General features: G+C 40.5%; 1 protein-coding gene across 1 annotated transcript in view; it reads left to right on the forward strand.

Annotated features, from left to right (window-relative positions):
- The first annotated feature begins 494 nt into the window (after window positions 1-494).
- The window catches only part of RASGRP3 (RAS guanyl releasing protein 3), a 29,546-nt gene continuing 5,020 nt past the window's right edge, over window positions 495-25,020 (forward strand). Inside the window, exons 1-12 of the mRNA XM_035560192.1 lie at window positions 495-564; window positions 2,081-2,183; window positions 2,761-2,823; window positions 3,676-3,807; window positions 5,103-5,250; window positions 7,551-7,724; window positions 8,138-8,254; window positions 8,559-8,834; window positions 14,866-14,943; window positions 18,392-18,505; window positions 21,369-21,484; window positions 23,554-23,701. Coding sequence (XP_035416085.1) covers window positions 495-564; window positions 2,081-2,183; window positions 2,761-2,823; window positions 3,676-3,807; window positions 5,103-5,250; window positions 7,551-7,724; window positions 8,138-8,254; window positions 8,559-8,834; window positions 14,866-14,943; window positions 18,392-18,505; window positions 21,369-21,484; window positions 23,554-23,701 — 1,539 coding nt within the window. The remainder of the gene's footprint in view (window positions 565-2,080; window positions 2,184-2,760; window positions 2,824-3,675; window positions 3,808-5,102; window positions 5,251-7,550; window positions 7,725-8,137; window positions 8,255-8,558; window positions 8,835-14,865; window positions 14,944-18,391; window positions 18,506-21,368; window positions 21,485-23,553; window positions 23,702-25,020) is intronic.

Here is a 25,020-nt window from a genome sequence, read left to right on the forward strand (position 1 = left end):
AACAAATTGTTATGCTTTGAACATGAAAGCAGGGTTATTAACAAGAAGTGACTTATCAAGTGTACATAAAATGACCTGAACACAGTGTGCGTCATCGTACATGCATGCCCTCATTTACCATCTGGTTTCTGTTTTATGACCCCTGCCATGGATTTATTTTGTGCTAGTGGACAAACAATTGAACAATTGGAAAACACTTAAAAACACAAGCTGGAACGTAAGGAAAGCTTACCGCAGTCTTTCATGTGGTCTGTGTTGTGTGCAGAAAAAAACACTTTACAGAGAAGATGAGCTGAACTGTAAACATTGCATCCTGATAATTCTTTCATATAGTCATATAGTTTTGATTTCTTTTACTTTCTTTTTTCAGATTTTCCTTGAAGAAAGAAAGCTAAGAATGCAACCAACAATAAAGTGAAAAAGCTGTGCAGCCGAAGAAGCATTCTTCCACTTGGTGAAAATGTCTTTTATTTTTTGACAACGATTAAAGAACAATGGGGTCAAACACACTTGGGAAGGCTGCAACATTGGATGAACTTTTGAACGCTTGTATTGAAATGTTTGGTAGGAGTTTTCAATGTTTTGCTTTGTTGTTGTTCTTGAAATTCATCTAATAGCATAACCCCTGCAGTTCTCTGATTTAGCCAGTCTTTCCCTTGGCAAACAACATTTCTTTTCTGTAAAATTTTCCATGTTTCATTTTGTCCCAGAATCATACAGGCCAGAATATGCATATGCATATTTAAGCATATGCATACTGCGTTGCATTTTCTTAATACAGATAAAGCACAGCATTGGGTATAGTGGTTTTAAAAGTGCTGACCTTGATCAGCACAACCATTTAGTTGAATTATTCAAGGAGTTATTTCTGGCATTGTCTTGAGTGGTTACACAGCTGCTTTTCTGACCAGTTGTTATTCTGAAAGGTTTTCCAAATCATCATGCAATAACTGGAAATAATATGACTTAAGGCTCACGTAATCTTTCTACTCTTATTAAAATATGATATACCAGGTCTGAGGGAAAGAAGTGATGAAATGGACTTTGACCCACAGCACCATTAATCATGACATATGTCACCCTGCAGCCAGATGAGTTCATGGATGTGCTTAAATGATTTGAAATGGGGCCTTAATTCACAAAGCTACATTTCAAGTCTCTTGAAATACAGGACAGCTTTTGATTTGAATGAGGTATTTTTTTTCCTTTGTGGAGAGAAACAAGCGTATGAAGGTGAGAAAGATTAAATAATTAAGGGCCAGATCTTGCTACTGAATGTAGTGCATCCCTGTATACCCACTTTTGTAGACCACCATCATGCCTGTTGCCCTAGATAACTAATGAGAAGTAGCAGAGCCCATATACTTGATGTCTGTTGGAAGTCAAGCCTCTCTCCCTTGTATACACACTCTCTTGACAACTGTAAATCTGTGTGTGGTTCCCATCTCATACACACATATTGACTATTGTCTATTGAAAGAGACAGAAAATAGTTTAAGGTTGTGGATGAGGAGCACTGATGGTCAGCCAGCCTGCCAGGAAGTAACTTCCTGTAGTCTCAGTGGCTATGTTGCAGAGATGCAAGGGTCTGTACGGCAGCTGGAGATAGGATCCAGCACCTCCAGACCTGAGATGTTGCTTTGAAATTGAATTCCTTGAGGCAGATCCCCTTTTTAAACAGTCCAATATTTAATTGGACTGTTTAAAGATGCAATAAAACAAATATTGTAAGTTGTTTTCGATAAGCCATCTCCCTGTCCTTTCAGTGGACTAGCTTTGGATTTGTTCTTTGGATTACTGTCAGTCTTCTTGTATGACATCTCATTTAGTGCTGTCCATGCTCCATTTTTCTAGCTATGGTCTGTTATCGTCGCAGATTTTCTTTTCCTTTTAAATACCCAGCAATACAACCTAGCAATATTTATGCCTAAATGAGCATTTGTGTGCTTTGCTTTTGTTTCCTACCTATTTGGTAGATAATCACCTAACATTTTCACTTTTTATACCTTCTATCTCCACTCGAAGAATACCAGCTCCTCTCTGTTCATGAGTAGTTAATTCACTTGTTGCTCTTTTGCAGATGACAAAGGAAATCAGTGCTCCAGCCATTTGCCAAGAACCTTTCTTCTAATGCACCGCTGGTACCTGCCTTCCACAGAGCTTGCTGGCAAGCTTCTGTCCACATATCCTTTCAGGAAGTCTTGCAAGTCAGCATTACAATGTTGAAAGCAGATTGCTTCTGTGAATGCATATAAAAAATGTCAGTTAATTACTGACAAACAGAGCTGGTTTTTTTTGTTTGTTTGTTTTTTTCACACTAGGAGGTGGAAATCTGGGAGCTTTCTTCTGCTATTGGTTGTAGACTTTTTCCATAAGTACAAGTTTGCTGAGGCATGCTTTTTTTGAATAGATGGAAAAATGTTGCCAAGATAACTTTTCAAATATATGCTGGCAGGCTGGCAGTGGAGTAGTATGAACTACAGTGATCACTAAGTGCCCACATGTCTTCAAAACTGTTCAGCAGAGTACTCAGAATAGTGTAATAGAGGCATTTTTGCTAGGGCAAAAACCAAAATAGCAGCCAATAAATGTTCTCTGTCCTAAGATGTTGTGAAAATGAATGAAATATCAGGGTATGCTGTAGTTACCTCTAGAAGTTTAATACCGTTTCTTATTCAGCTAGTGTAGAGTCACAGACTGCTATAGATAAAAACAACACTACCGAATCAAGGCACACAAAGGTTTCTTTAACTAGTCTACATATAGAGATGCCAGTGGGGAGAACTGCAATGAATTCAGATTAAAAATCTGCTATTTCATGAGGTAGGCATGCCTCTGTTTTTATGCTGCTGCAGATACTATTATTGTAATTTGTTTTTTTAAAGTTTAAAACTAAACCATGGAAATATGCTTTTTCTTTCTTTTTCTTTTCTCTTTCTCTTTTCTTTTTCTTTTTGAAGAAAAAGAATGTTCTTTCTTCCTTCCTCTGGACTAAATTATATCACTGCCAAGGAAGGGGAGAAGAGTACTGAAAGCAGGACTGATGAAGCCTTTTTCCCTGCTCTCTTAAACAGCAGAGGAGTGATCTTGTTTGCATGGTTATCATGGTAGAGCTGCCCCTTAAATTCACATTTTAATTTCCCTGGAAAAACTTTTTCTGAGCACAGTGTCTCCCTCTAGATAAGGGATAATTGCAAGTGTCATCTGGGTGCCCTGGCAGTGCGAATCGGGGCACATGTGGGTGCCTTTTGTGTGTGTCACCCCATGCATCACTTTAATCTGGCATTTCAACAGACTGCTGCTGTGTTGTGCTCTGGTGAGTTAGCTGAAGGAAATTAGATGATAAAGTGCCTTTTGCGTGATGCCACCGATCCTTTCATTGGTTGAATATTTTGGAGTTATTTGAGCCTATTGATTCAGCTACTGAGAGAGTTGGAGGTGAAACCTTTTTTACCAGTTTTGTGACTTTTTATTTTTAAAGTCTGGAATCTTTGTCTTCAGTGTCAGAGAGAAGTACAACATCAACAGACTGGGGTAGTCCACCCTCTCTGCCCTAAAGCCAGTGGGTCTCAAATATTCTTAGGTTCTATTGATTAAAATGTGAGTATACCAGCGCAGCCACTGAATATTACACCTAAATCCCTCGGTGTCTAAACCACTTTCTGTTGATTTCAGATACTGGATTTTGGAATTTCCTGCAGAATTTAACTTGGATCTTGGACTGATTCGCTTGACTGAAGAGTTTCGAGAGTTAGCCAGCCAGCTCGGCTACGAGGATCACATCCATCTCATTGATATCTCCAGCATGTAAGGATGTCATGAGCTTCACCATCTTTCTCTCTATTCTCTGTAACAGCAGAATTCCTATTTTGTGCAAAACATAAAAATATTAAGGGCCATCCAACTCTTGAGAGAGTAAATAATCATTTACAAAAACCCTCTCATCTTCTAAATTTGAAGCAATTAAAAATTGAAATTCTAGTTGTAGTGTCACAGTAAAGAGAAGACTTATTTATACATAAGTATTTAATATAAATGATAAAGAAATCATTTTCCTGACTATTGAAAAAGCTAATGCTAATTGAATTACTTTTTTTCTTGTAACTTTTCATATAGAATGACAAGCAATGCAGAGACTGGCACATCACGTAAATTTTGTATTTTCCTATGGAAGCATTTTTATTCTTGCATCTGAAACCTTTTTAATTTTGCCAATGCCTTTCTGTGTTCTTTTTTCTATGATTTAACTGGATAATCTTTAGCATCAACATGTGTGATTTTTTTGCATCAAAGTGATTACACTACTATTTCCATGACTTCCCAAAAGTTACCTTTTAAACATAGCCAGGCAGGTTTCCATATCTCATGTGATATTGTAGATTTTCTTCTAAATAGTGACATATTCAGAATGTTGTGTGTTTTTTTTTCTTTATTAAAAAAAATGTAATAGTAATCTGGAAGGACAACTAATTTCAGTGAGGGTTGCAAGATTTTCTGCAAGAACAATGCCAGTGAAATCACATAAATGCAGGCTCCTAAATCTTCATTTTAAAATATTAAGTTAGCAACCACTTTCCACTCTGTGAAGTGCCTTTACTGTATTTGGGTAGGAAACATTCCATTGCTCGCAAGTAAATGATTAACCTTTTGATGCACAAACTCCATACTGTTTTGGTAGCTGTTTGACGGTGTTTCTGCTGTTATATTGTTTCATGGACTTGTGGTCTTACACAGTAAAAAATAATCTTTGATGTTATTCAAGTCTTCTTTTTCTTAATCAGAGTTTTGTGTTACTTATTTTTATTCTGGTCCCAAGGCACTTTTGAATTACAGCTTCCTGTATCATAGAGAAGAATATGTTGTCCTTTTGTTTCTATAGAAGCCTTCTATCATTTATCATTTGCAGTAGCACCTCTGAGTGCCCTGAGTTCCTTACCCCCTATTGCACACCTGAACGTATCTTACTCTGAGTGTTTGTTATGTGCTGGATGTCACAGCTCAGAAAAGTCATGATCTGTCTCTTGAAAATTTTATGCAAACTGTAGGCTACACTCACTTGTACCCAAAAAGCAATGAGAATTGTGCCTATTTTTCCGTTGCAGTCCTTCCTATGACTGGATGAGAAGAGTTACACAGAGGAAGAAGATTTCCAAGAAAGGAAAAGCCTGCCTGCTGTTTGATCATCTGGAGCCCATTGAGCTGGCTGAACATCTCACTTTTCTGGAGCATAAATCTTTTCGGAGAATTTCTGTAAGAAGCCCACAACTTTGTCACTTGCAATTAGGAGCGTGTCCTTAAAGAGAGTGTTCATATGGTTTAACACGACTTTTTTACATTTCAGTGTCGTTAATCTTTATAATCCTTCATATGATGTACATAGCCACGGCTGCAGCAGCACTTCCTTAATCTTTTTCATGACTGATGATTTTAGTGACAGAATTCAATTTTGTGCAGAAATTCTGGGTGAAAATTGCTGCTAAAAGCTACTGCAGCCATGTGTCACAGTAGTTGATTAAGCTAATGTTATTGCTCAAAATATTCAGGTGCGTTTCTGTTTTTTTTTCCTCTGCAGAAAACAGTTAATTCCCTTTCAGGAAACAGCAGAATCTTTGCACTTCATAATTTTTGAAGAGACCGAAATATGTATATAGCACTTCTCTAGACTCCCTTCACTCCCAACTGCTTCAGAAACTGTCCTTTCATTTTTCAGCTTAGCATCAGAGGATAATTCAAGTTGGAAAGATCTCAGGAGGCCTCTAACTCAATCCCATACCCAAAGCAGGGTCAGCTCTGAGTTGGGTCCACGTTCCTCAGGGCCTTACTGAGTTGGGTCTTGAAAGACTGCACAAATTCCCTTTCCTCCTGTTCTTAGGGCTCGGGTGATCCCCTGTCCTCCCACACTCTCTATTTCCTCATCAATGTATTTCCACGTCTGCTGTTGCATCAGTCTGATGCTCCTGACATTCAAAGACTGCCTGATCACACACCTGATGAGGTGTGTTTGTTACAGAATAGAGCCTGGAATTACTAAATGTGTGTATTACCTCAATATAAATAATGTAGGCATCATTCAGATACATTTAAGATATCTGTGCATGCCTCTACCTTGGGCTCTTTTCTGTGGCCTTTCATTTTCTAGATGATCTCTGTCTTGCATGGCTTGATAAAAATGGTTGTTTGCAACTAGAACAAATCTAGAAGACCTCTACGGTTCCAGTATTGGAGAAGATAGATATTGGTACTGAGGAAAATTCAGATACAATTGCTGCTTTTCCAGACAGGATTGTACATAAGCAAGAGGCAAAAATGGATAAGAATGAAAGCAGTGACTAAGGCAAAACAAATGAGTAGCCTAAATGCCAACAGAAATGCTGATTTCTGCTTGAAAATGTCTATCTGAAAAGGGCACATGATGCTACTGTATCTGGTGGCAAATGGAAGCTGTAAGCTCCCAAGATAAGTTGTCTTCTGCAAAAATATGAGATTTTTTTAAAGTGTTTTCATGAAAGAAATCAAGATCCAAAACTAAGAAAAATATGTTTTTTGTTTATTTGTTAGTTTCAATAGAGGAAGGAAAAAGAAATCAAGGAGGAGTTAAGACCAGTCTAAATAGAATGTCTCTTTTGACATCCTTTAATAATGTTCAAAGGTTTATTACTCGAGGCTTCAAATCATAGGAAAACACCCTATAGTGATCTGTGAAAAGCTAACCTCAAAGGTAAAGGGACAAGAACAAAAGGATTGGATTTCTAAATACATTTAAGATATATTTTAATTCCGGTGGGAATTCCAGAAAGATGACTCAGGCCTGCAATATATTTTGTTTTTTTTTCTTGTTGATTTTTTTCTAATTGTGAGTTAATTTTTCTGCTTGAATTTGCTAGCTCAGATGTTTCTCTGCAACCAGTTAGAGTTAACTAATCTTATACTACCCTGTAATGTGAAGAATTAGTTTGAAGTTGTGTTGCCTATTTGCTTGAGACAGGTAACAAAAATGTTGTAAAAATGGTGCATTTCCAGGAAATAAAGTAAGGGCAGACATCAGAATACAGAGTTTGAAAAACAAGCCCAGGATCTTTGACCCAGTTTGCAGAGCAACTGAGAGCTGCTGCAGAGAAACAACTAGCATTTATGTGGAGGTGTCAATGAGTCCAGGTGATCTGGAATCTGCTTAGAAAAGTAACAGTGCCACTTATTTTTGCAGGGTAGACTAAAGTGTTTTCCAAAAGTTATGTAATTGTAGATGATGATTAGTCTGAATCTTGTCTTTGGGCTTACCTATTAAAAAAAATAATAAATGGACAGGGGTGGGAAGAGAGAAAGGAGAGTGGTAACTATAATAGAATAGGTAGAGCAGAAGTTATACATTAAGTAATAAAAATAAGACGAAAAAATACTTTTAAGAAAGTGTAGCAGGGTCTACTGATCCTGAGTCTCAGTTTCTTTCTAAATAAGTGGAGCTTTAAAGGGAAAAAATAAAGAAATATTAGAGTTTCATTTTGATTCTTAAGTTGTCCATCATTTTACTGAAAATGCCTTTCTTCTGTTAGTTCACAGACTACCAAAGCTATGTGATCCATGGCTGCTTGGAGAACAATCCTACTTTGGAGAGGTCTATCGCTTTATTTAACGGTATCTCCAAATGGGTCCAGCTCATGGTTCTCAGCAAGCCAACACCACAGCAAAGGGCAGAAGTAATCACAAAGTTTATCAATGTTGCACAGGTGAGTCTTGTATATTAGTCTTCTTTCTCCAATATAAAGCAATAATAAAAATAGAGATTGCAGAAAGCTGAACTGATTGCTCTTTGTGCTGTTTCCCCAGTGAATAGCCTGTTCAACATAATTGCTAGGTTTTTATTCAGGTGTGGTATGACTGCATTTTTAAATTAGCAGACTAAACTATAAAATGTATTTTTTCTTTGTTGTTTTCTAGTTGTCAGCTGTCACTATTGTGAGTTTCTTGTGGAGCCGAACCAATTAAATAAATGCTGAACCATTCCCTTACATCCCTTGGTTTAGTCATTTCTGATTTATCCGTGGTAGGATGTCTACTTTAGCTTGTCTTGTGTGATACTGGATAGCTGCCACATGTATTTCTTTTGTTTTTAATTTTTCACGATCAATCTCTCCTGCAGAAGCTCCTTCATCTCCAGAACTTCAACACACTGATGGCAGTTGTGGGAGGTCTCAGCCACAGCTCTATTTCTCGCCTGAAAGAGACTCATTCTCATCTGTCTTCAGAAGTCACAAAGGTATGGTGGACTCCAGAATAAAAAACATATTGAGCAGAACATCCCCTCTTGGAGGTCTGATGGGTTCTGCAGTCCAGGTCTCACCAGCACAATATTTGGATCATGGCAGGGCATCCTAAAAGGCACTTTGGTTGGGTTTCTCTCGGTGGAGAAGGATCAGCTCACAGAGATCTCTGCTTGATTGCCCATGCTGGGGAAGAAATTAACACTGTCAACACCCTGCCATGAGTTATGCTCATTTAAAACAGATTAAGGAAATGCTATGAATGCTTTCACAGGGACTTGCTTCTCTGGCTGTTTGTAGGACTGGAACGAAATGACAGAGCTGGTCTCTTCCAATGGAAACTACTGCAACTACCGCAAGGCTTTTGCTGACTGTGTTGGCTTCAAAATTCCTATTTTAGGAGTTCATTTGAAAGACTTGATTGCTGTCCACGTCATTTTTCCTGACTGGATAGATGAAAATAAAGTAAACATAGTGAAAATGCAGCAGCTTTCCATCACCTTGAGCGAACTGGTTTCCCTGCAAACTGCCTCTCATCACTTAGAGCCTAATATGGATTTAATTAACCTGCTAACAGTAAGTATTGTGCAAGTTCCAATTCACTTCCATTACGCAAGTTCCAATTGACTTCTGTTATTCAGATGTTGAATGTCAGTCCAAGGAAGGTACATGTTGTTATCTCATTTTTGTTTTAAAAAAGGAGACAACACAAAATGGAAAGTAATTCACATGAGATGTGAATAAAGTTGGAGAGAGTTTCACTGATGCAGTATGTGATGGCTGTGTGTAGAAACAGAAGAGGATTGCATCAATTATTTTTTTAAGAATGACAGAAAGAGAGGTGTATGTGTATGAGGAGAAGTAAAACCTAAGTTCTGGCTACTTAGAATTTAGGTTTATATTTCCTATGCAAAGATTAGGTGATGTGTTTGCATGCTCACATAAGGAAAATTCTAACTTGGAAGTAATTCTGTTCTGTCTCACCTGTGCTTTGTATGTGGTACAGTGCTCTTCCTATCCAATAAATAAACATGTTCTTGCATGATGTTGAACTGCTCCTGCAAAACAAAACAAAAACAAAAAAAACAAAACCCACAAAAACAGCAACAAAAACCCACAAGTGATAAGGCTAAAACAGATTGATTATAAGTCCCCGTTTTTAAATATGTAGATGAGTGACATTTGATAATAAATGCTATACTTCATTTCAAAACATACTGAAGCATGCAGCCTGAACCTACAGACCAAATCCTGCTGCTGTTGAAACTTATTCCGCTTAGCACTGGTCTTAACTGTAGAAGCATTTGACCCAGCACTGTGGTTTGTTCAGTTTAGGGGCAAAAAAAATAGCATTTTGGAATTAAAGACAGAACTGGAGAAACTTGAAGACAATAAATGTTTGTTATAAAACAGTTCGTGTTGCACAAAGATAAAAGCAAGCCACCTACTTGTCTGAGAGCAGTCTGAAACATGTCACGTTAGGTAAAGGGCTCTCTTGATATGTGATCATTTTATGCTGCTTCTGTTCTTGTTATTTCAATCTGTCTTTCAGATCCCAAATCCAGACTGAAAGAGAAGCTGTTTGCTGTCATTAAGTCAGTAGAATTCTTTTCTAAGTAAACTTAAGAAGCAAGCAACTAGGACGGATGTATGAACTGGGGCAGATTTGTGAACTTTTAGAGTGATTCTATTTACTTAGTTGGCTAGCATGAATTTCTTAAGACCGTGTTTATCTCCAAATTTCTTTTGTATGGAAGCTCAACCTCTGCTTACATTTTCATTAGTTGCTCTTCTTTCTTTTGGGTGATGGCTTGCATTCCAAAAAGAGCAGAAAGCATCAGATTTTTCTAATACTTCGTAGGTTCATATCCATCATTGTATCAGCCTGAGTTCTTGTATTTTACCTGTTTTCCCATTTTTTAATATTTTTCTTGTTTTGTTTTCAGCAAAATGATAGAGATTCTATTTATACTCACATAATATTTTATTCAGTAGATTTCATTTACCAGGAGAAGTAATTGAGTACAAGATGAGTACTTCTTCAGTTATGATGCTCTTATATATTTGTTCCTCATATAGCTCTGCTGGCTTTGGTGACAATTGAGCTAATCTGACTGTAAATAATCAAAGCTGAATGCCGCAATATTAATTTCAGACCTAATCAAGGGTTAAAATTAACTTGTGACACTTTATATCTTTTATGATTCCATGGCGGTATCTGTTCAGCAGTGATGGAGACAGGTATAGGTCCTAAAACCTTTCCAGGGAAATTCTGTCTACTTGTTTAATCATGTGGGAATTTTGACTTAAGACAGCAATTCCTGGAAGGATAAAAACAAATTTCTACAAGAGACCTCTTGGCCCTGAACTTTGGTAGATCTCATAATATAAATATTCTCACTTTTTTTCCAGCATCTAAGTTTTGTCCTCATTTATACCATACGAATACATTTCAGTGCATTTTTTTTATAGTGGTTTCTTGCACGTTAATAATGAACTTTTACAGAAGAAGAAATGTTTCTGTCAATATTTTTGTTAATAACAAAGTTTTAAATTATAGGCTGGGCTCAGAAGAAGAGGAGAAGAAATGCTAGGGTCGCAGCCCAAAGCTGACAAGAACTGCAGGCTAAAAATACTTGACCTTGCTATGTGCAAATGGTCTTTTAGCAGATCTAGCCTCCCTTGCTGTCAAAGTCATCCCCAGTTTTCAGAGCATGAAGAAAAAAATATTAAATTTATTGCTATATCCTCCCACTCTAATATAAACTCTGTAAAAATTGTCTCATCTTTATGTTACTTAGAGGATCTCCCTTCCAAAACTAGTAAATGTGTATAAATGTGTGCAGTGCTCTGCGTCATTTGTGCGTCAATCAGCTGGCTCAACTATTTGTTCACTTCTTCTGTTTTCCCATTAAGCCGCTTCTATCCCTGCAAGCTTTTAGTAGGTGTTTTGTTCTGATAAGCAATGTGTAAATCTCTTGTCGATCCTGCCTTGCTGTGCTGCATTTTACGCTGCACTTGGCAAGTGCCAACAGCCTGGCCTTTGATGGCTCAACAAGTACATTGCTGGGTGCTGGTCTCCTAGTCCAATAACTTGCACAATAAGATAAAATGGGCATTTCATGGACTAAGAGGGCAGGTGGGAATCTGCTCTGATCTTTCTTTTCCACAGTGAGGGAGCCTTGTCTGTTCCAGGCGAGCTGATCCCTTTCAAGTGTTTTGGAAACAATGTTCGAGGAATCTGTGTTAAGAGCTATGAGGCTATGCTGGCTTAAAAGCTGGGGCATAGGGCTGGGTAGTAAAGCTCAAGCCACTTGGTCAAGGGTTTTACAGGCATTTCCCAGGTGCTATTGTGCACATTGACCGAAAGGGTGAATGGGGGAAAAGAGGACTTAAATCTTTCTGACTTCAGGAGTAGCTGCTGCAAGGTCAGCATTTCGGAAGGTTGGAGCTCTCTCTTATTTTAGATGTCTACATGCAAACTTAGAAGCCTGCTCCCGCCTTTTCCCCCTCTCTACTTAAAGTCAGTATAAAACATCAGCTTCTAGATCAAAGGATTTTAACTTTGATCACACACCTGAAGGAAGCCAATATTTTGCATGGAAGGTAAGATGCCACAAATAAGGCAAAATTTTGTTGTATGGAGGGCAGTGAGACAAACGCCCAGTTTACTGGCACAGGAGGCTGCAGAGACTGAGAGAGAGCTTTAGTGATGTGAGTCCTCACTTGGTCGTGTAAACGAGACTGAGTTACATGGGCAAGAGGCCTGAATATGGCATGGCTCAGCTGCCAGGGAGCCAGAGCGTGTTATACAAAGACAGACTAGCGCCTTCGTGCATGCCTGCTCTAAGCCCATGCTATTCTTCCTCTTGTCCTGAGTTATCACCCACACTTATTCCATCCCCACTGACTGCACCTGGCCCTGGCCCATATCCTGGTATCTGAAATCTGGAGCCACAAAACAGAAGTGATAAAAGCAGAAATAAGCACAGGCTCAGCAGTGTACCCAAGAGAAATAATGGCTCTAGTGACGTTTTCACAATTAGAAAACTTACGTTTGGACACAAAGCTTAGGGGATTTTCTTACCTGCTGTGCAGTATTTCCACTTTTTAAAATTTCACAATGTGAATAAAAGCCTGTGGGTAAATATTTCATCACTTTCTGCGGATTAGGAGTGGATCTCAATCTCTTAACTAGTCTACAGTGCATTTATACTGAGTTACAACTTATTTGGTGCCACCATTTTTTTCCCTGCTATTTTTAGGTCTCCACAGATATTTAACTAACCTGTTCTGAGACTGTATGCAAATGGCTGGAAAGTCCCATTCGTTTGTACAGTCTAGTGAAGAGAATGAGAAATATCTAAACAATCAAATTGAAAGTCACCCTCCCTAATTTTTCTTCAGTAAGTTCCACTTACAAAAATAAGCCATGCCTTTCTGATCCCCCTGCACCCTCCTCACCCCACACCCCAAATTGCTGAGGAAAAGAGGGCAGCAATGAAAGTCGGATTAGAATGGAAACTACCACCTGCTGCGAAGATTGTCCTAGGAAAACTTTTAGTACACTTCATCTGTCAGCACAAAACTGTAGCTGAAAGATAAAAGGACAACTTATTTAACTACCCCGTAGGCACTATGCCTGAATATTTTGTGCTAGTATTTGAAACTTCGCTAGTATTTTGAAACTACACAATACTTGATGCTTACGTTGTGCGTAATTAAGTGACAACTGCTGCTTATTACAAGGTGAGATAATTCAGGCAAGGGACATTAAAACTCGTTCAGTAGATATAAATGTATTTCTATCCCCAGAGGCTCCCAGCCTGATGATAAAACTGTGCTCTTTGGTAGCAGGGTGCAAGGCCTTCTATCAACTTGTTCTGCTGTCAGCCCCGTCTGATCTGACAGTGTCATTTGCTCCAAGTGAGTTGTGATTACTTACACTGCTAAGTAGCCTAAGAACACAGTCACTGAATAAATAATACCTGTACAGTGTTTGTTGCTTGATCTGCATTATGTTTAGGACAGGTCCCCATGTTCCCCTGTGACAACAGTGTGCCAAGTGGCTGGGTGGATCTGCTGAGGGTCGGCTTTCACTGCTGTCCATGACCAAATTACAAAGCACAAAATTCGGTATAGTGTTATTGCTAGAAAGAATGAGTAATGCAAAATCCAGACATCCTTAAAACGATGTGTTCACTCTTGAATGTAAACCTATCTTGGGAAAAAGACACAACCCTGTCTTGCTCATTGCACAAAATTTTGCCCAAGAGAAGGTGGTTCCTGGGACTGGTCCTGTTCCTCACTTAATAACTCAGGTTTCCTAAAAATAACCTTCTGTTATAGTCATTTAGTCAGCAGTAATTCTGTCTGCCTTCTGTAAAATATCCTTTTAACTCAATCTTAGCTTAACTGGAGATTTGCAAGGTGGTTGGTAACTTCAGATCATGTCAATTACTCCAAAGCCAGTTAATGCAGGGAGATGATCACAGGAAACATGTGATGCTCGCTTCCTCTCACTGCATAATGGTGATTACTTTTTATACACCACAGATTACCTTTTTTTACACCACAGTGGTGATTACCTTTCTCCTTCATCACTTCAGCAGGGAGGAATTCACTGCAGACCTGCATCTGCACAAGACCACAGCTGCCGAAGCGAAAGCAAACACAATAATTTTACTTCCACTGTATGCCCCTTCTCTTCTCTCAGCAAATCCTCTAGGGAAAAAAGATGAGTACATGGAAGAAAGATCTTTAGTTTATCTAAAAAAAAAAAAAAAAGAAGCTGAAAATGGCTGGCTGCTGCTCAGGGCTCCCCAGGGAGGCTCCTGCTGCATGGGTTGCTCTCTGTAAAGGGCCGCCGTAGTCCCGCATGTCTTCATGAGTTAGATTTCAGCGCAACATCATCTGCAGTACCTCCAGCCTCGCCCTTTTACAACCTGTTCCCTGCAGTTTTTATATTCACCAAAGTACTTCTCTGTGATCTATCGCGCCCATTGAACTGCTCAAAGAAAGCTCTTTGTGTGAGCATGATCCTTGGTGCCAGTTCTCTTTTGGGAAGGCCAACGCGCAGGCCCACTCACCCAGCATCTTGCACTGCAGGCCGTGACAGCCCTGGAGTACGTGGAGAGAGCCAGCCTCATTTCAGCAGTGCCCAGTGCCAGGGCAAGGGGCAGTGGGCACAAACTTGAGCACAGGAGGATCTCTGTGAGCACCAGGCAGCCCTTCTGTGCTGTGTGGGTGACGGAGCCCTGGCACCAGCTGCCCAGAGAGGCTGTGGGGTCCCCATCCCTGGAGACCTTCAAAAGCCACCCAGTAATGGTCCTGGGCAGCCTGCTCTGGGTGTCCCTGCTTGAGCAGAGCTTGGACCAGGTACCTCCAGAGGGCCCTGCCAACCTTTACCGTCCGGTGATTCTGTGCTCAGCAGCACGGCTGTGCTAGCTCTGTGAAGCTGCAAGCAGCTTCTCCGTGTATCCTAAGTTCCAAGCAGCAAAACTTTTGTTCAGCATCGGTGGGAGGTATCTGTCTGCTAACAGCCCTATTGTATCCAAACCAGTCTAATAAATATTGCTTTTTTTCCCCCTTTTTTTTTTATACATAGCTGTCCTTGGACCTCTATCACACAGAGGATGACATCTACAAGCTCTCATTGGTGCTGGAACCAAGGAACTCCAAATCTGTAGGTCATCTTATACTGCGTTTTGTCGTATCACTTATTTTGTCTGCATGCAATTGCCTGTATTTTTGAATGTCCATTAGTACATTTCATTATTCACCTTCATTTAAAGCCTTTTATTGTGTACGCTTGGACAGTAAAAACAGTCACTACAGGTTTTAATGCACATTAAAAGTAAAGAGTGAAACATGCCAGACTTCATTACTAATTATTTTGCCATAAAGTCTCTGGAAAACATAGTTCTGCTTTATGTGAAAACATCCTTTGTAAGCTTATATCAATTATTTATTGTGTGACCATTACTTCATTTTCTGGATGCTGGTGCAGTTACATAAAACAACACTGAGTCCAAAGATGTGTCTTAGGTAAGCCATAGCACTAGCTGCAATGTTTTGAAAACTGTTTGCTTATGCAGAATTGACAGTATCTTGGGCTCTCAAGCAATGTCTGAACACCTTAGGATAGGTATCTTCTTATCTTTTAGTATGTGCAACTGAAGATAATGCTTCATTGATATATTTTATATTATGCTTTGCAAGTCTGAGGTAAATCTCTTAATTAGTAGTTGAATTTGTCATTTAAAGTATTACTCTCTCCTGTTGTCAATGTTCGGGTCTTACGCTGCCCTGTGAGCATTTATTTCGGTGCACTAACACCCTTATTACATTCAGCACATGGTCCTCTCAGGTCGAGCCCTCCCAGTCTGACACCAGCAGAAACTGAGAGTGACTGGAAATGCTTAGGAGCATGTGAGAGCAGCATCCAGCAATGGGACGTCTTTCTCTTCAGTGTTTTTTACTTTTTTGAAGTTTTTGCAGAAGCAAGCAAGGAAGCAAAACCCCTTAGATTTCAAGTATAAGGCTTCTGTGGCTTTAAGGGTGGTTCATCACTCTTGAGCAGCTTGAGGACTGTGTGCTCTCAGCAGGGGATGAAGAGCAGCACTGAACAGTTCCATAGTCAGCATTAATTCAGTCCGAACACCTGGAATTTCATTACTGAGTCTCCAGTCCTTGTTGGATACAATTTGGCCACAACTGTTCCCATTTATCACAGCCATTCTGGCTCCCTCACTGCTTTCCATCACTGCCAGCAAGATTGCACAGTTACAGCTCCATGCTGTGGAAGGACTAATGAGCCACTACCTTCAGTGAAGAAAATTACCATGTTGCTGCCTTGATCTTAAGCCTCAGCTTAAAGAAGGACAAAAGCAATAGGAACAGTGCTGTGGATTTTAACAGTTCCCAGCAGTTGGTGGAGACTTATGTGATCAATGAATAACCAGGGACATTCAGCTGCTACAGCACCACAATGGGTAAAAAGCTATGGCTGAATCTACAGAAGCCGGACTATTTGAAGCATATGTCTCTGTACTTCAGGTCCCAATGCACACAAAATATTTTGAAGGGGAAAGAAGCTGTAGACCTTTTGTGTGTGGAAAAAAATTGTCAAAGGAATCAGGACAGTGTAATTGTATCATTACAAGCACTCCACAATTTATTGCTTTATGGGTACAGTCCCCACGCTGGTTGCTGCAGTCATTTTCCAGGAGAACTGTATGCTATCCATTAGCACGAGCAAGACTTTTGTTGTGCTAAAACTGGAAAGAGACACTTCAGTCAGTGTGGTGGCCTAAAGAAATTAATTACTGGGGACCGACTGCTGGCTGTAGTGTGGCATCTCCCTCTGCCACACAGCCCTGCTTTTTCCTGTGTTATTTTCTTGTTGGGGTTTTTAACTAGTACAGCTGTTTGCTAGCAGGCAGCTCTGCCCAGCAAAGTTGTGCCACTGAGGACACACTAACATAGGTTTTTTGCTTCTGAATGAGATTTATTTCATTGCCGAAATATTGGCATTGGCACCATAAGTAAATAAATAATGAAAAATACTGAATGAAAGCTCAAATTAAATAGCTCAGAAGAAAGAGGAAGGCAGGAATGCTCCAGTGGATTTGATCTCTTTCTGCCACTGTACACATGGAGCAGCAGTACTTAATGGCTCTCCGTGAGGATGTGGTGGTCTAGCACCACTCTCACACTTCGCTGCTGATGCTTTTAGTCTCATTAGTCTAGGCATTTTTTAAGAAAAGGAACACATCAAATTTCTTCTCTGACCATATTGGCAAGAATGTCACAATATTGGCATGTTAAGTATTACCATGTAACATGCTGTCTTTAAAAAAACTGCTGCATTTCCATGCATTTTTAGAGCAAAAACACTTACCATCAAGTTGATCCATCACTGTGTGGTATCATTCATTTTAGGATTAAAAGGTTCCGTAAGTGCTATTGGGATATAGAGCTGGATGTTCAGGTTCACCATTTTGTTGTTGTTGTTGTTGGAATTGAACTCTGTGGATATAGGGATTTTTTTCTTCCTAAGCTTACCTGAGCAGATGTGTTTAGTGAGTCAAGAGTCACTGAGGAACTAGTAAAAGCTGTAGTGACCACTGAAGAGGGAAAAGCCAAATGAGGAAAGCAAACCATTAACACATCCTTCTTTTTTTTCCTACCAAACACAGTAGAGTATGACCTTGTGACCATTTTTCATCTCAGTGTGAAAGTCTACAGTATCCTTATTATACCCAATAATAGCTATAACATTTTTAGATAGCTTAATTACCTCTCTCTCAATTCACACAAATTAACAGAAGGACATGTGGGACCCAGATTTATGGCTCATCAGCTAACACAGGCAGACTGCAGGCCACCTCCTGCTCTGATCCAGACCAAGCTGAAATTTTCCTGCCTGATGCTGCTTCCTTGGCCAGATACCCAGCAGCAGATGTAGGACAATGCCAGGCTGCCTTGCAGCATTTTTTGTGCTGACTGGCGATTTTTGAAGCCTTACCTGAAACTGAGTTCAGGTTTGTCCTCTATCTTCATCTTGCTGCGTGCCAGAGCTGTTCCCAAAGCACTGTGGCCGCATGGAGTGAGTCAGGCTGCGTGCTCTGTGTATCAGCTGAGCTGACAGCTACCCTCTCATGAGGACAAAGATGTTTTTGAAATAAAATAGCCTGGCTGGTCTTATCATGGCCAGGTGAATCAAGCCATGCCTCCTGGCCTGTTGTAAATTCACTCAAGTCCCCGCCTGGAAACATTTAGCTCTTGTTCCACTGCAGTGCAGTGCCTTGGCTGTAAATCAGTGGTGTTTCTGTGCACCAAGCACTCAGAGATCAGCACTGACATGCAGTCCTTCACACAACTCCTGTGCACCCTCCCTTTGTCCTCATGCTGGCGAGTTCCTTGGGGGCTCTGTCAGGATGGAGAAAAGCAGGTTTCTGTGCTATTTCTGATTCCCATTGTGTCCAGAGACCCTCCTTCCTGCCTGCTTCCTCTGAGTCTTGTTGCTGTTGAAGCTGGTTCCAGCACTGCATATGGTGCTGCTTGTAACAGGAAACTGGATTTCGTAATTCAGATTCAAACATCTTTGTGTTTGGCTTGTCTCCCAGCAGCCTACCTCCCCGACGACCCCAAGCAAGCCAGTGGTGCCTCTGGAGTGGGCATCTGGAGTGGTACCCAAGCCCGACCCGACAGTCATTAACAAGCACATAAGAAAGTTAGTGGACGTAAGTATCTGGAAGAATTTGTTGGCCAAAGGGAACAATAGCTTTGATACTGTCATCATTGCAATTAATTTAATTTGAGGTTTTCAAGGAATTGTTGCAGTTGAGATGAATTTCAGATATCTGATAACGGATTTGAACTTTTGCTGATATCTTCAGAAATATTTCTATTTTAGTTCTAGAATCAGAGGCGGCATAAGTAAGCAGGTTTCCAGATGCAAACAAGCAAACTTTCAGGAACATCCAAACCTGGCTGCTGTGCAATGGGTTCGTTTAGCAAACATAAATTGAAAGGGCAAAGCTGAGTTGTTGCAGCTCTAGCCACTCAGTTAATGTCTGATGACAGACAGCTGGAAGCAAAAACACTCAGAAACAAGGACTCACACATTGCTAGGTCCAGAGAAGGTCTCCAGAAACCCTGCCCTATACCAAGCATTGCACTGTGCTGATCTGCTGGCAAAAGACATGTTTTTTGGTGTCTGTATGTTAGTGCCTGGTGGCCAAGCTGTCCAAAGGGCACAGATCAAATCTACTGCTCAGACCAGTATACCAGAAACAGACTTTATATTTATTTATTTATTTATAACAGAAACCGATTATCCAACATGCCAAGGTTAAAATGACGTCCTTGTTCTCTAAGGAGCCGCCTGGGAGACAACAAATGCTGACTGGCAAATTCACTGTTGGCTGGTGCTTTCCCAAGGGTGATGACTCCTTGGAAGCCCTCCTCTGGTGGAGGTGCTGTGTCTGCCCTGTGGGTAGCTCCTGGCTGGGCAAACACCTACCAGTTTTGCTGCCTTGTTTGGAGCCTCCTCATGAGGCTCACAGTGTGCTCAATGACTTCAGTGAGTGCTTAGGGAGTACATTATTACACCTCACTGACTCCCACTGGATTTTGAAGATCAAATTTTTAAGTGGAGTTGAATTGGAATGACCTGGATTTTTTTCCCTTTATTTACTTCTACACCAGTGCAGTCTCTCTGCCTTTTTCTGGTTTTCAACTTGCTGTCATTTGACTGTCCAGGGCATATTATGCATGGTAAAGATAGTACTGTCTTGTTATCACTTTGAAAATCTGGGCATGAGGTCATGGAGAATTACAGCTGGGATCTTGCAGCTTCAGTTTGGAAGGTGACATGTTAGGTGATGCAAACAAAACCAGGCACCATGAGGGCCCTTTGGAGAGACTGAGCCCTGTTGTGTCACTGTCTAAGGGAGTTTTGGTGAGGAACCAGGAAAGTGTTATAGATAATGAAACAAGATATCCTTTTGCTTTTTACAAATTAATAACTAACTCCGGGAGGAAGTATTAAGTTCTAATCTTGTCTGCGTTACAGGTCATTAATTGGGGCTGTGTAGTTAAGGTAACAAAGTCTTCAGTCTCTCACTCAGACTACAGATGCATTTTGCAATTTCATCTTTGTATGTGTTTTTTAGTTTGTTTTTGTTTGTTTGTTTGTTTTTTGCTTGCTTGCTTGTCCTCCTAATGTGGGATGCCAGAAGTGCATGTGCTATTTCAGTATTGCTTTTGTCAGTGCCATATGTTGTTAAATTCACCCCACGTCCCAAACTGTCTTTGATATAGCTTGTTTAATTCACAAGTCTCTTGGAACTCCTTAATCTTTCCAGAATGTGGTGGGCAAAGGAAATGCATGCCCCCATTCCACAATTTTGGCCTGGTTCAGGACATGTGAGCTTGAGCCTCACAGAATTAAAACATAGTTTGGGGCTGTTAGAGATACAGCTCACCAAAAGGCCCACCACACCATCCTGTACAACTATCTTTGTTTTGCCAGTCTTTGTCATTTACCAGCTGCTTTGAGTTGGGCCTTAATGCATTGTTTTTAATACTAAAAGTGCTGGATACTGCTTGGTTGTGCAAGTTGATTCCTTCTCAACGTATTTTTGAGGTCTGCCAGTCATCAGTTACAGGTCATTCCATGGTTGCTTTGAAATTGGCTTCTTCAAATTCTCATTAAAATAAGGACTCTAGAAGCACCTTTCAGAGGTCTCAGTATACCAAGTTCTTGTCTTTGTCAACCAAATATTAACCTAATGATAGAGTTTGTGTTTCAAAATATCTTTTAGATGCTCATGTTGATTTTGACACATCTTTCCTAACAGATTGATAAAATATGTAGCTTTAATGCCCCTTATGGATCTCCACAATTAGTATAAAATGGAATATACTAACTCCTTAGTAGCTAAGGAGAGCTTTCATCACTTTGTGCAACCTTTTAAATTTGATCCCATGTCTCTTTTTACTTAGCAGTACACTGGGTTGGGTTGATGGGAGGGAGTGTTTGTTAGATACAAAGTGCTTGTGATCTGTTTGTCAAAGTATCAGTAAGCAAATTGGATTGAAACAGCACTGTGGCAGAGCAGCGGTGACCAGCTAAAAGCTAAGTGAAGCCAAAAATATCCAAACTACTCATGAGAAAGCTGCTGTTGAGCTGGTTTTATTTAATTTCTTTTTTTTTCTTTTTCTTTTTTTTTTGATTAAAAAATATACTTAGTGAAACAAAGGGAATATGTCACACGGGGCAGAATTTTAGTGACATTTCAAAAAAAAAAGAAGAAATAAAGCCAGGAATAACAATGTCTGAAGAGGTGTGGAGGAGCTTGAGAAGCTTCACTAGCTAAATACTGAGGTCAAGTTTTCTTAAGAAATTAGCCATTTTCCCCTACAATCAAATAAATATGGATATTGAAGTGCCAAGTAGTATTTATAGGAATAAAACAATGGAGTAGAGCATGTGATTAGTAATCTTGAACGTTCATTTAAATGCAATTAAAAGACTGAAGAGCTGGTACAGATTCAGGACAGACTGGGTGTTATGACAAACATTTCCTTTTGTTTTTCCAGTCTGTCTTTAGGAACTATGATCATGATCATGATGGCTATATTTCTCAGGAAGACTTTGAAAGTATAGCTGCCAACTTCCCCTTTTTGGACTCTTTCTGTGTGCTGGACAAAGACCAGTAAGTTTGGGGGTTTCTTGTTATTTTTGTTTGTTTAGTTGGTTGGTTGTTTTGTTTAGTTTTGTTTTGTTTCCTTAATTGAAAAACTCATTAAAACAAAATGTTGAAGAGACAATGTCTCCCAGTTCTCCAAGCCTCTTGCATTTGGCTTCTCACTCTAGGAACTGAAGATCATTGATGGTTGAATTCTATTTTCATTTAACTTCTTACACTGCATTGCCACCCAGGTAGCAGTCTGGCTTTTCCTGTTACCTTAAAAATCATCTGTTTAATAGCTTAATGAACTTTGTTCCTTCTGGAACTGAACTGAAACCCTTAGAGTACTGTCAAACTACTCTGGAGATCCTTACCCAGACCAGCTATCAGACTGATAAAAAAGTTTTGTGTGGGACAAGAGAAATGAGCATAAGTAGCTGAAAGATGCTAATAAATATTCTGGGAGGTGTTGGTGGTCAGCTAGGGGCATAAGCATTGGGACTGTGTGAGTAGAAAGTGGAGGTATAAATTCTGTAGTGGCGGTTTATTGTAATAAGAGGTTCGCATGATCAGTTAGGCCCTCTGTACATATGCAGTCTTCCTGTGGATTCAGATGTTGGTGAATCCAGCAAAACATTTGAGCACGTGAATTGTGCTCCTGCTGGTTAAGAATTGAGTGGTCTCAAATTCCATTTCAATGAAGCCATCTCCATCTCTACCAGGGAAAAATACACAAATAGTATTTTGCAATGATTTGACTTCCCAGTTGCACCATGTACGTTTTCAGATGAAAATACACAAAAAATGCAGTTCAGCTGAGCACAGCACTAACTGTATGGTTGTCTTGGCTTGTAGCTGGCATTTGTTTTGTAGATGGCTCTTCTCTGTCTTTCGAGATGAAGTGGTAGATTTCACACCCCGCAAAAATTATCACCAAATGTTACTGTTCAGTAACTGCAGGATGTTCCCAATCCCTACTCCTGGTTTGCCTTCGGCTTTCTGAGACTTGGTGAAAACACTGTGCTTTAAAGATCTGTCTGGTTTAGAGCTGTTTGCAGCAAGTGCTTTGCTGTTCATCAGTTCAAACAGACACGCCCCATCTGCCAAGGGAAAGACGGGGTATAGTCACTTGGGATGTAAGGATATGCTCTAAAGAACATCAAGCAGCAGGAGGATGTGTTTTGGGTAGTCCATTCATTTCTAATTCCCCAGACTGTCCAGCTCGTAGCTCCCTTGCAGCGAACCCCAGGGGTACGTCTGGCATCAAAGCCTCCAGCTGAGGCTTTCAGCTTACCTGAACTAGCAATCCTCACAGCTTGGGAAACTGCTAAAAGCTCTGTTTAAGTAATTTGTGAAGTTCTTTGTTTTGCTTATCTGGGTGCAGTAAAACCTTGGACTACTTGGGGATGTGTTTCTCTTTGTCTTTCCCTGTGTCTGTGATGACCTAGTCAGACCCAATGTTTACCATGTAGGTTCTTTCTAGATACATCCCCGATTCTCATCCCGGCCATGCACTGTTTGGTAGGGCTGGTGGCTGACACCAGCCTTAAGCTCTCCTCCAGACCTCGATGTGTAGGAGATTGCAGCCAGCAGAGCATGGCTGTTTCTCTAACATCCCTTTCAAGAGCTTTTCAAACCCAAGTCCAGGAGAGAAGGTGTTTGACCAGGTCTTTAGCTTGCTGTACCATTCTTCAACTGGGACATGGTGCATGGTTGATGGGGAGTGGTGGTGGGTGCCCAGAGCAGGCCCTGACTCTTTTCCAAGCCACCTGTCTCCGTGGCTGGCTGGGCCAGCAGTGGCCATGGGCCTAAGGAGTCTCCTTCACAGGATGGCCTGGTCTGAGCCACCAAATGCTCTGATACCATGAACAGGTGATAAACCAAGGCCTGTGCTATGAGTTCAGTGTCTGCTGTTTAATGAAGAGTGAGAACCACAAAGATGCTAAAGAAAAGCTTGTTTCTTCTGCCAAGACTATCGTAGCTCTTTCAAAGAACACGCTTTGTATGCTGCATGCTTTTTGCAGTGAGAAAGTCCTGACGTGTTTGGTGCCATGAGCAGTGACAGATCTACTCTATTGTTTTTTTCCTAACAGAGATGGTCTTATAAGCAAAGAAGAAATGATGGCTTACTTTCTGAGAGCTAAATCGCAGTTCCAGTGTAAAATGGGACCAGGGTTTATTCACAACTTCCAGGAGATGACCTATCTTAAACCAACTTTCTGCGAGCACTGTGCAGGATTTGTAAGTATGTTTTTAGTAACAGCATACCTCACACGAAATTTCGTATTCTTTAACATAGATGGGGTCAAACTGGTTCAATGTGCTGTTAAAGTTTCTTCGGCTTGGCCAAATGCCTCATTGCACTTCAAAGCACAAAGCATTTCCTCATGTTGTAGCTGTGGTACCCAGTCTTGTTTTGGTGGTTCCTGAATACAGGCATTTGTAAGAATTACTGTTACAGGGAAAAAAAAGTAAAATTATGTTAGCTAAAGGACATTAGAGACTGTATGAATGGCCTTACTTGGTTTATCTTAAGTTCTTTAATTTGGCTTGATTTCCCATGTAAACAAGCTCAAGGGAAAATGGGTGTCTGGAACAGAGGATGTAGATGAAGCAAAAGCCGTTCTTTCTCAGGAAATTGCACATGGCAACATAGCTCTGCTCATAATTCTCTGAACAGCCATAACAGCCTTAATCCTTTCTCTATTGAATTAATAGATCTTCTAATTCAGTCAAGAAATCAGAAGTGCTTCCAACAGTTCTGTAACATGAGAAAGTTTGGCATTTAATTATTTTTTTAAGTTGCTTTTTCTCTCAGTCATAACTTACAAGAAGATGTTTATTAGAGTGCTCTACACAAAGCTGGCAAACCATTGTGTTTGTGAACCTTTGTGTTGCTTGCAAACCTCTTCCATCTTTTCCCACTTCAAACCAAGTAAGGAAAATTAATTATTATGATTTAGATGTCACTTTAACATACACATCTTGCTGAAGTCAAATGCCCACACGTGGCCAGCCACAGGAGTATGCAGGGCTAGGAGTTTCCATCAGGGCAGAGGATCCTGCTCTCTGCCTGCACGTGGCCCATGCTCAAGGTGTAAAGCCAGAGCATTGTCCCTGCTGTCCCATGCTGACCTGCTGCCGGTATCAACGGCAAAATCTTCAGCTTCTACTCTGTGACCTTTCCCACCAAGTAATATTTCTTCATGGCTGAAAGCAATAACTACAGCACCACTGAGCACAAAGACGTGCCTGCTCTCAGGCTGGGGCTGCCGTTCCTGCTCCTGTCCCTTTTCCCACTGATCGAGGCCAGGGGAAGAAGGAATTCCACCTATTTCCGCTGGAACTGCAGAAACCCGAGAGGTGACAGAGTTAATGCTGATTCAGGAGCCTGGTGGCGGACTCTCCAGCCGACAGCTCCAGCAGACCATCGGGGCGCTGGAGGTGACCGGTCTTAGCCTATTGTTTCGGGCTGCCTGCAGCCTCAGGAAGATGTCATTGCGTTCGTGACACTTGGTTCATGCTTGGAAAGCTTCCATGGCCAAGTGGGGCTCAGGAAT

This window comes from Cygnus atratus, chromosome 3 (assembly GCF_013377495.2).
Source record: "Cygnus atratus isolate AKBS03 ecotype Queensland, Australia chromosome 3, CAtr_DNAZoo_HiC_assembly, whole genome shotgun sequence".
In the NCBI taxonomy this organism is placed as follows: Eukaryota; Metazoa; Chordata; class Aves; order Anseriformes; family Anatidae; genus Cygnus; species Cygnus atratus.